Here is a 12,281-nt window from a genome sequence, read left to right as displayed (position 1 = left end):
TTGACCGGCAGAGATCACAAGTGGGCAGAGAGGCAGGCAGAGAAGAGAGGAGGAAGCAGGCTCCCTGCTGAGCAGAGAGTCCGATGCGGGGCTCGATCCCAGGACCCTGGGATCATGACCTGAGCTGAAGGCAGAGGCTTTAACCCAGTGAGCCACCCAGGCGCCCCGATTTCCTTCTTTTTGATGGCTGAGTAATATTCCATTGTAGATACATACACACCAAATCTTCTTTATGCATTTATCTGTTGATGGACATCTGGACCCTTTCCATAGTTTTGCTACTGTGGACATTGCTGCTATAAATATTGGGGTGCATGGGCTCCTTCGAATCACTATTTTTGTATCCTTTGGATAAATACCCAGTAGTACAATTGCTAGGTCATAGAGTCATTCTATTTTTAACATTTTGAGGAACTTCCATACTGTTTTCCAGAGTGGCTGTTCCGGTTTGCACTCCCGTCAACAGTGTAAGAGGATTCCCCTTTCTCTGCATCCTCATCAACATCTCTTGTTTCCTGAGTTGTTAATTTTAGCCATTCTGACAGGTGTGAAGTGGCACGTTATTATGGTTTTGATTTGTATTTCCCTGATGATGAGTGATGTTGAGCATCTTTTCATGTGTTTACTGGCCATTAGTATGTCTTCTTTGGAGAAATACCTGTTCATGTCTTCTGCTCATTTTGTGAATGAATTTTTTTGGTTTTTTGGATGTTGAGTTTGAGAAATTCTTTACAGGTTTTGGATACTAACCAGACATGTCATTTGTAAATACCTTCTCCCATTCTGTAGGTTGCCTTTTGGTTTTGTTGCCTATTTCCTTTGCCGTGCAAAAACTTTTTATCCCAATGAAGTACGAATAGTTCATTTTTGCCTTTGTTTCCCTTGCCTTTGGAGATGTGTCTAGCAAGAAGTTGCTGCACCTGAGGTCAAAGAGGTTGCTGCCTGTGTTCTCCTCTTGGATTTTGATGGATTCCTGTCTCACATTTAGATCTTTCAATCATTTTTTAGTTTCTGTGTATGGTGCAAGGGTTTTTGTATATGGTCCAGTTTGAGTTTTGGTGTATGGTTCAGTTTCATTCATCTACACATGTGGCTGTCCAATTTTCCCAACACTTTTTTCCATTGGATATTCTTTTCTGCTTTGTTGAAGATTAGTTGACCTGGAAATTAACTTTTACACTAACTTTTGTAGACCTGATTTCTTCAAGTTTTAAAGGTGCCATCTCAGCACTGAGAAAGGAAGTCAGTGGAGGCCCTGTGAAGCAGTAAATGCTTTTGCCCTGCTCTCCTGGATGAGCTTGGATCCTCAGTAAAGTGGGCCACTGTGATGGGGTAAATAATGAGCCTAGCCTGGGAACTGCTGCAACAGGCTACAAGGGACTGGAGAAATTTATGGGGTAGGAGGGAAGTATGTCAGGAACCACAGAAGAAATTGTCAGGATACACGCCATTTAAATGGCGCTGTGTGGTTAATGGGCAGAGATTCTGTGAGGGTTTGTATGATGCAATATTAGGGATTATTCATGAACTCAGGGTCACAGAGAGAAACTTTGCAAGGGTGCCTGACTGAGGATAAAAGAGCACGGCTTGGGAGAATCAGGAATTGTAATAGGCTCAAGTGGAACCAGTGTCTCTAGCTGAAATGGAATGCTGTCATTCCCAGCCCACATAGTTATCCTCTTTTGTGCTTTATTAATGGTGCTTTGACATATGGAAGTTTCAAAATTTCACCCAGTCAGACTATCTGCCTTGGTGTTGGATTCTGGTATTACGATTAAGAAAATCTTAGCTATCACAATCATATCAATATATTCTTTTTTTCTTTTATACCTTAATTAATCTAGAATTTACTTTGGAGTTTAAAGTGAGATAAAATTCTTACTTTTTCCTAAAGTTAATCGGCTATCCCAACAATGTTTATTAACTAATCCATTTTTCTTCCATTGATTTGAAATGTGAATCTTATCATAGACTCAGCTATTATAGATAGTAGAGCCTAATTTGAGGTCTTTTCTTTTGCTTCATTGATCTGTTTATCTACTCTGAGCCAGTTCCATACTGGTTAAAATATTGCCATTTGATAAGGGTTTACAAATCTGGTGGTGCTTGCTCTCCATTATTCTTTTTCCTTTTCAAAGCTTTCTTGGTTGTCATTGTTCACTTACTGTTCTAGATGATCTAAGATCCCTCTACTATCCAATTAGAACAGAAAATATAGTTGGAATTTCAATTAGACTTGCATTCAATTTATAGATTAATTTAGAGACTATTGACATCTTTACAATACTGTCTTTACACTGGGAATGTGGTTTAACTCTCCATTTATTCTATCCTACTTTTATGCCTCTAAGAAAGTTTTATAGTTTTCTTCTAATAGGTATTTTAAAAATTATTTCTTGGTTTTATTTTTATTGCTATAGTGAAGGGGATTTTTACATTTTATTTTACAAGAATGCGCCATTAATTTTTTTATATATTTATTTTGTGACCAGCCTCCTTACCAAACTGTCCCGTTAAATCTTATAGTTTTTCAGTTGATTCTTTTGCGTTTTTAGTTAGACAATTACAATGATGATTTTTGTCCCTTCTTCCCAGTAGTTATATCTTTTATATATGGTTCTTACAATACATTAGCTACCTCTTCCACAACAAGGCCAAATAATAGGGTGATAGCAGACATCTTTATCTTATTTCTGACTTTAATGTGTCTAGTTGTTTACCAGTAAGTAAAATGTTGATGTCTGAAGTTCATCTTCACTATCATATTAAAAAGTGTTCCGTTTCAACTTCTTTGAAGTCAAATACAAATGATAAATTTTTATAAAATGTCTTTTTAGCATTTATCAAAGTAATAATATGATAGCCTAAAGAAAAGCCTTTTACTTATTGTTGTGATGAGATTTCTTAATACTGTATCCTTCCTATATTCGCCCATGCATTTCCACTTTGGTCAAGGTAAATTATTACTTTTTTTGCATGTTATTTCTTTTAATATTATAATGATTTCTTCTTGGTTGCATTTTTAGTTAAGATCCTTACATTTATATTGACAAGTAGGGTCAATCTGTAGTTTTTTCTTTTATAAAGTTACTATCTTGTCTGTTTATATCAAGATAATGCTATCCCCTTAAAATAAAGAGGAAAATATATCTTCTTTTTCTTTGTTCTAAAATGGAATGAAACATGTAAAATTTTTAAAGGATTTACTAAAAATGTCATCCAACCCCAGGGTCTTTGCTGAGTTCATAATTTAAAAACTTCTAATTTTTCTCATCTTGATTACTGGTGTATTCAGGTTTTTCTACCTTTTCTGGGAAAATTTGCTCAATTTGTATTTTTCTACAAACTTGTCAGTTATAATGATATTTTAAAGGTTATTACCATAACTATACACTATTATTTATATTTTTTCATCTATATATGTTTTTATACCCATTTTCTCATTCCTTCTCCTGTATATTTGTGGGTTTGTTTTTTACTTGTTCTCTTTCATTTGTGTTTGGATTCAATTTTCAAACTCATCCTTCCTCTGGGACCCCTGCCCCTTTATCCAGGCTCTGGAAGGGTTCTCATGCTAAAGTCATCCATCTCTTCTCCCTCTTGCCCAGGTACCCAGTACTTCTGGGAAGAATTTATCTGCTCTGAATCTCTCACTGCAGAGTCTGACAGGCACCTGACAATATCCATAGTGAGACGTTTTTCTTTTCTTACAAAAATATATTTGACTTGGGCCCATCCTTCAAATGGCTGCCTGGTAACTGGTTAATTCATCCAATGAAGGCAGTGAGACAGAAGGAAAGAGCACACCATTGTAGTGAAATTTGAAAGCCCTGGGATAAGGCCTGATCTGATCTGTTCCCCCTAAGTCTGTCCCCAGCTAGCTGTCTGACCTGCTCTTCAGACCTTAGTTTCCCCAGCTATAAAATAAGGTAGTTGAATTTCAAGATTTCCAACCTATTCGCCTTGAGAATTCTATGATTATCTATTATCCAGTTTCTCAAATAAAATATTTGTGGTAGAGACTAGATTAATATGTTATTTTGCCTATATAATAGTTTCATTTTCACAGCTATTTTGGGGATTTTTAATCCAAAGTGGTGAAGAGCATGAGAATTTCTAGCATTCTTAAAAATTATTCAGCAAAGAGTTGTTTCTCAAATTCATTGGGTCCTTCAGGATCAGATCTACTCTGTTTTAGGATCCTACTCTATTTCAGCATCTGTTTTAGATCTTACTCTATTTTAGCAGCCTAATCAACAGAAACTGGAACAACTGTTGGAAAAACTAAAATCAGGCAAGAAATTAAAGTCACCAAATTGTCAAGCAAAGTAGTACGATAACATGTGATAATACTAAAGGTAATAGGACAACTCCGTTTAATATTATGGTTATAATTTCTCCCAATGGAGACCTTGAATTTTTAAATTCTGTTCCTAAACCCTTGTCCTAGACAACAGCACCATTTTTGAGGTAACATCTGACATTGTATCTCTAGTTGGAAAAACACCCATCTTCTAGGAAAAATATCCCCCCCTTCTAAGAAATGACCCCGCTCTAGTTCCATGCATGTGGTTTCTACTGCGAACCTATCTCTGCAGCAACAGTTCATTGATTAGTCCATAAAGGAGCACTTGACCAAAGCAAAACCAATTAATTTCTTCCTTTGAAGTTTCCTTTGGACTTGGGACCAAGAGAGTAAGTGGACTTTCCTTGAGAGTACTGAACTTACTGAACACGTAAGCAGTGTAGCTCATGAGCCACCAGAGACCAAGAGTTCTGTCACATGGAGATTGGTTCATAGTAATATAGAAAAAAGAAACCCATAAGCAGAAAGAAGGGGGGCAGCTGGACAAAGCAATGGGACAAAGATCCAAAGAGGAATACATCTGAGGGAGATCTGCAAACTACAGGGCTGCAAGAGAGGCATCACTACTCTTAAGCCAATGAAGAAGACTGGCATGTTGCCATAAATACGAGAGCAACATAGCCTACACTAAAGGTGGTTAATGAGACTTAATCAGGAACAGTTGCTATTAGAGCCTGGGAGTTCTTTATATTGGGTATCAGCGTTCAAACCGAAGAAAGTGACCATTCAAACATGGATCCATATGGAACATAAAAGGGTGTAGTGACAACAGAGCAAGGTCAAGATGAATAAAGAGGGAATGAACATAGACCATGCTACCCTAAGGTAATGGTTTATAGTAATTTCTTCATGCAGGATACATGGTGAATACTCAGAGAGGACAGAAATTGATTTTATATCATGTTACGTTAACATAATAATGAACTCAAGGTAAGTTTTATTTCATAGGGTAGGTTTAGTTATTTATAATCAATGACTTTTATAATCTTTATGAGGACATAAACGAGTTAACCCAATAAGGTATAGTTATAGCGATCAGAATCTAAAAGATACCAAATAGCAATTCCAAACACATTCTGATGTACAGAGTATGAAGAGCAGGTAAACAGCCCTCCTACAAACATCCAACCTATAAAAGGGTGCCTCGATCTTAACAAGATGTGCTCTGTGTCATACGGGTCCTTGTCCTCTGGTCTTACTGACTCAGTAACTACTCTCACCACTTACATGTTTCTGACTCCTTGCCCTACCTTCTCCCCCTAGAGCAACTTTCCTTCTACCTCCTACTATCCCACTATCTATTTTTTAGATCCTACTCAAAATATCATCACTGTGATACCTTCCCCCTGCACCCTTTGCAGTCTGAGTAGCTCTGAATCTTGTAGTCAGGTGTGTCTATGTAATTCGTACAGCACTATCACAATTATATGCTTATATGACTGTCTTCCCTGGCTATGTCGTATTCATCTCTGTACTTCTTGAATATAACTTGCTGTCTGTACAATAGCCTGTAGGGTTACTGAATGAATAAATCCCTCAATGGACTATTACTCAGCCATCAGAAAGGATGAGTATCTACCATTTATATCGACATGGATGGAAATGGAGGGGATTATGCTAAGTGAACAAAGTTAATCAGAGAAAAACAATTATCATAGAGTTTCACTTATATATGGTATCTAAGAAATGGCACAGAGGATCACAGGGGAAGGGAGGGAAACTGAATGGGAAAAAATCAGAGAGGGAGAAAAACCATGAAAGACTCTTAACTCTGGGAAACAAACTGAGGGTTGTGGAAAGGGAGGTGGGTGAAGTGGAAACTGAGTGATGAGATTAGGGCATGTGATGTGATGAGCAGTGGATGTTCTATGCAACTAATGAATTGAACTGTATATCAAAAACTAATGATGATATAGTAGCTAATTGAATTTAAATTAGAAAAGAAAGTTGCATGAAAAAAAGAATAAATAAATCCCTAATTACTGTGTGTCATAACAGTGTTAAAATTTTTTAATTTGTGACCTAATAGACTTTTTCCTATAATTTTATATAGACATGGCAATACCCCTGTATGTTCATTTTTGCTAGCCTACTATCTATGTGGTATGTTCCTCTGCTCAAACTTAAAAAAAAAAATAATAATGTAAGTGTGTTCCTCTCTGCACAAAGATATCTGTATCATACCCACACTCTAGGAAATCTAAAAAGGGAGGAAAGAATTTAATATTTTTTTTCTAACTATACATACAGATATACTATATCTAACTTAGATATACTTCTAAGAATCAGTTATAAAATTATGAAAAGTAAGGTTTGAGACTAAGATATGGAAGTTTTGCTGAATTGCATAGATTTCTGATCATACCCAGCTTCAGTTTCTTGGCCAACGCATCAATTTGAATTGTGGGATCAGATCCCATGGACAGGAAGCATATCAAAGGTGTCCGTGTGTCACTTTCTTCCCAAGTTTTCTCCAGGTTCAAGATAACTGGTTCTGTGTACTTCTCCTCCAAAGAATCTGCAATATACTTTCTTGCTTGAAAAACAGTACGATCTGGGCACCAGGACCTAGAAATGAATACAAGTTAGAGGAAAAAATTCAGTGTGTTCATTTTTTGTTCTATTTAATTCCAAGCATGTAAAGAACATATTTAATTAGCAAAGAACAAAAAGGTAATCCTCCCTCTCACAGGTCTGTGAAAGAAGGATCGGAAGGTTTTCCATCCCTGGATGGATAGAAATTTAGTCATTTGGTTTTGGTATGAGGCACTGGCAAAAAATAGGGCAGAGCTGGTAACAACAGGGTCTGTTGCCAATAGGGAAGGAAACTTAGAAGTTAGCTGATCCAATCGTCTCATTTTCAGAAGCATCAATTACTTGGAAGCTCTTAGTGTGGGGTTTTTTATTTTTGTTTTTGTTTTTTTTTTTTACTTAATCTGAATTACTTTCAGTTATTTTTTTTTAAATCACATCAGTGATGGTGTGCCTGAGTGACTCAGTTGGTTAAGCATCTGACTCTTGATGTCAGCTCAAGTCATGATCTCAGGGTTGTGAGGGCAAGCCCTGCATTGAGGCTCTCTCTCTCCCTGCACCCCCCAACCTTGCTCCCATGCACATGCTCTCTCTCTAAATGTAAATAAATATTTTTTAAAAATCACATCACTGATTATCTGTAGTCACTGAAGCTATCAAATTCAGGTAAGCAATTCCTCATTCAGACTAACCCACAGGAGCACACTCACTCTTTGATAAATATTTACCATGCGCCTACTATACATCAGACCCACATCAGGTGTGGGGACTCAACAGGGACACAAGGAGAGGTGCCCTATGCCAGCTCTGAGGGCCAACCTGCTGCCCACGTGGGAGCTCTGCAGCATTCAGGGAGAGAATTAAAGTGTCAAAGTTCTCAGAAGGAGGTTGACCAGCAAACACGTATTCAATACCATCTGTATAGCTCACACTGTAGTAGGTTCTATACACAGCAACAGTTCAAATAAATATCATTTGATATTTGGTATTTTAGATAACAGACAAGCTCTATGGATGCTTATTTGTTCGTAGATCATGCTATTCATTTGACACAGTTTTAATTTTTAAATGATGGTTAAAAGATAGATACATCTATTCCAATAAAAACAACTAGCCCTGGGGCACCTGGGTGGCTCAGTCAGTTAAGCATCTGACTGTTGGTTTCGGCTCAGGTCATGATCTTAGGGTTGTGAGGTCGAGTCCCACATCAGACTCCACGCTTGGCATGGCATCTACTTGAGATTCTCTCTCTCCCTCTGCCCCTCCTGCTCATGCACTCTCTCTCTGAGAGTGCATAAATAAATAAATCTTTTAAAAATAGTAACCCTTTCATATTTTGTACATCATGAAGTCATCACAGCTGACCACTCTGATGACCCTCAAAGAGTAGACAACATCCAGGAAACAACTTGTTCTAAGAAAAGCAAGCTCAGGTGCATAATATTAGGAAAACAAAAACTACTCCAACATAATCCTACATCTTTTTGTTGTTCTTTTGGTGGTCCCATATATCTCCCATTCCACCCTCCTGTCTCACCCTTCAATCTCACACTCACATACACACACACACACACACACACACCCCTACACCCCTACATTCCAGTATAGAAGCCTTCTTTGAGCTCCTATATATATAAAAAATATGAAAAATGAGAAGTAAAAGAAAAGAAACAGAAGAATTTTCTTCCTTAACATCAATTTCAGAATTTGTTTCCACTTTTAATAGCCAAGACAGCATTTATATTTTTCAATAGGCAGTTCTTAGCTTTTTTTGTCAGGTAAAATTGAATTTCAGCTTATCGACTAATTGCCTGGCAACTCTGTCATGTATTTTTTTTTAAGAAGTGAATTGAACAATAAATAATTCACTCACTGGTAAATGATGAACAGAGGACATAACAAAGGCATATTGTTCATGTTTTTTGCTCAAAGCACTATCACTAATACATTCCCCGCCACCATCACCATTGTATTTGCTTGTCAAAAAACACAAGGGATTGCCATCCCAAATGGCAATCTGGAAGCACACATATTTACAATAACCACTGGGTCACAGTGAAGTAAACTCACAGAGGTAAGATCTGTAATTTGACAATATGATGAGTGACGTTTCTAGGTCTGATAATACCTATTCTTACCTGATAAGTAAAAGTTTGCGGCAGGTATCCAGTGAATCATTATACCCGTCAGGGATAATTTCTTCCTCTGGAGTATCTTTATCAAACCAGCTTTTCCAACCCTTCTCATTACGAGATATCTAAAATAAATAAGCCAATTAGCAAGCCATAGGACCACATGCAATTGGGATATACTGGAGAGAATTCTGAGTAAACTTAGGGGGTCATTCTTCATAGGCAGACAGTTTTTCAAACATAACCACACAGTTTATTTGTTTATTTATTTATTTTTCAGAATCAATGACTCAAAGAACATGGCTATTACGAATCCCTCTCAGGTTTTCCATTGCTTTTCTATATTACTCACTGAAATTAAGACTGTGGGTCAATTACACCAAATGATCAGGCAGGAACAAACACAGACCAGGGGTTTAAAATCTGCCAATACGATTGGCATTTGGCACCAGATGACTTTGGAGGAGCAGTCCTGCACACTGTAGGACTGTTAGCAGCATCTCTTGCCTCTACCGACTAGATGCCAATAGCGCCCTTGTCACCAACTCATGATAATAAAAATGTCTCCCGATATTGTCAAATGCTCTCTTGGTTAAGAAGATACAGACCATTCTGATAACCAAACCTCTAAATGTTGACCTTTACTTAAAATAGCAATAGATAAGAAAAGAGAAATTTTTATTTTCTTAATGATTCCCTGCCTTGAGAACTTAAACCTAAGAATAAAAGAAGTTTCCGGGGCACCTGGGTGGCTCAGTGGGTTAAGCCACTGCCTTTGGCTCAGGTCATGATCTCAGGGTCCTGGGATCAAGTCCCGCATCGGGCTCTCTGCTCAGCAGGGAGCCTGCTTCCCTCTCTCTCTCTCTCTGCCTGCCTCTCCATCTACTTGTGATCTCTCTCTCTGTCAAATAAATAAATAAATAAATAAAAGAAGTTTCCATTGGATATATGACCCACACCTTCTTCGTCCATTCATCTGTTGAAGGGTGTCTCAGTTCCTTCCACAGTTTGGCTATCATAGATTTTGCTGCTATGAACATTGGGGTGCATGTGTCCCTTCTTTTCACTACATCATATCTTTGGGGTAAATAACCAATAGTGCAATGGAATATTACACAGCCATCAGAAAGGATGAATACCCACCATTTGCATCGACATGGATGGAACTGGAGGGGATTATGTTGAGTGAAATAAGTCAAGCAGAGAAAGACAATTGTCATATGGTTTCCCTTAGATGTGGAACATAAGGACTAATATCGAGGATATTGGGGGAAGGGAGGGAAATCTGAAGGGGGGCGGAATCAGAGGGACAGAAGAACCATTAGAGTCTATGGACTCTGGGAAACACTCTGAAGGTTTCAGAGGGGAGGGGGGGTGGTGGGATGGGGCAGCCCCGTGATGGGTATTAAGGAGGGCACGTGTTGTGATAAGCACTGGATGCTATATGCAAACAATAAATCATGGAACACGACATCAAAAATTAATGATGTACTGTATGGTAGCTAAGGTAACACACACACACACACACACACACACACACACGTCTCTCCAAGAGCTGGTGTCTGATATCTGTTCTCTCAGAAGCATGGGAAAAGACGCCAGTTTTCGGTCATTAAAAGGCACTCCCGGAAGCCCCAGTTCTGACAAAGCCAATTACAAAAACAGCCGATTGGTGAGTCCCACTCTGCCCTCAGCAATAAGCAGTCTGGATTACTGAGACTGGGTTTGTAACCAAGTTTCAAAGCCACGGTCAGCATTAAAAGCCAGTGGCAAATGCGAACGGAGCAGGTCCTATGAAGAAGACCAAGGACTGTGCTTTTAGCTGCATTATCCTCGTTCTTTACGCAGACCCAAGGAGGTTAAATAACTGCCCCGAAGCCCACACCACGCAAACAATTCATCATACAGGATCCAGGCGGGGTGCCAATGAGCGAAACCCATGCTCGGGAATTCAGTTACAGTTTTGTCGCCTTGGGACACTAAGAGGAGGAATTCTGAAATGTCTTCTCTCTCCTGAAGACTGCAGTGGCTCCCCCACATTGACTGTTCCCAAAGAATCTGGCCACCGCCCTTGGAGCACCACACCCCCCTCCCCCACTGCATGGATACCTGCACACGACCCACCCCGCCCCCTGCTGGTCTCCTCCAGCCTCGCCGCTTGAGAGAGGATGCACAAGAAGAAAGAGGGTGTTCTTCCCAGCTTCCTGGCCCTTATCTGCTCATTCTGACTCTACTTACTCAATACAGCCTCCAGGGCCAGTCGCCTCTGCAAGGGGCAATGGGATCTCCTCCATCCCCTCCACTTCCTACTGCTTTTCCTGGCCCTGTTAGCAACACCACTTCCAGGGCCTAAACAGTTCTCTCTGAGATGCCCAAGCCGGCTAGGTGCTGTTGGAGGCTACTTTTGTTTCAGGTCCTGACACCCATCAGCCGAGACGGATCCCCTTCTCCTTCTGCCCTTTCCCCCACAAGGAGATGCCAAACCGATGGCCTCCTGATCGCTGGTCCCATGAACTTCTGCAACTTTCCTGAGAATGACCATTCCCCTTACTTCTAGCCCACCCCATGTTGAGTTGGAGAGAAATAACCCTGATGGCAGGGAAAGAACATAAGGTCAGATTACAGCTTCACCATTTAGTGGCTATGCAGACTTGGGCAAGTACTTAACCTGTTTGAATCTCCGTTTTCTCATCTATAAAGTGGGGTCAATAATACTTCACCCTAGCACAGTTATAGTTGTTGCAAAGTACGTATCGTATTGTTAAGAGTAGCAGGTATCAGATTCTACACAGCAGGTAATTAAATTCTAATTAACAGGGGCAAACGATAATGTCTAGCCCCGGATCAATACAACCCATCAGCAGAGAGCACAAGTGTTAAGTGATCCCCCCCCCCTCACCCCAGTGGTGCTCCAAGGTCTCCCTTACCAGTCTCCTGCCAGACCCAGACCAACTTTATTTCTTCCCAAAGTATTTGTTTGGGCTTGGAGGACTCATACAGAACAAAGCTTCCCATCCACCATGGATGGAAGCCAGGGACTCTGACCCAGCCACAGCTGAATAGGTAAAGAATCTCCATAATGTTTCAGAAATGCCACTGAACGGACACACCTACTGTACACTGGGCAGGGCGTAGGCAGGTGTGTGTGGATGGGAGGGAATCACGCTGTGATAACAGCGTGAGATGTCTGTCAACTTGTGGTCAACCCATCGCTCCAGTTGTCCATCACCAGTAACCCCCAAAAAGCTGAT

General features: G+C 39.7%; 1 protein-coding gene across 1 annotated transcript in view; it reads right to left on the bottom strand.

Annotated features, from left to right (window-relative positions):
- DNAH8 (dynein axonemal heavy chain 8) overlaps positions 1–12,281 on the bottom strand; it is a 365,321-nt gene that overhangs the window by 71,151 nt on the left and 281,889 nt on the right. Inside the window, exons 82-83 of the mRNA XM_045071144.1 lie at positions 9,037–9,155; positions 6,732–6,934 (exon numbers count right to left, since the gene is read on the bottom strand). Of these exons, the coding sequence (XP_044927079.1) occupies positions 6,732–6,934; positions 9,037–9,155 (322 nt within the window). The remainder of the gene's footprint in view (positions 1–6,731; positions 6,935–9,036; positions 9,156–12,281) is intronic.

Source organism: Mustela putorius, unplaced genomic scaffold, assembly GCF_011764305.1.
Source record: "Mustela putorius furo isolate JIRA1106 unplaced genomic scaffold, ASM1176430v1.1 tig00003983_pilon_pilon_pilon, whole genome shotgun sequence".
NCBI classification, from domain to species: Eukaryota; Metazoa; Chordata; class Mammalia; order Carnivora; family Mustelidae; genus Mustela; species Mustela putorius.
This window is presented reverse-complemented; position numbering and strand designations above follow the sequence as displayed.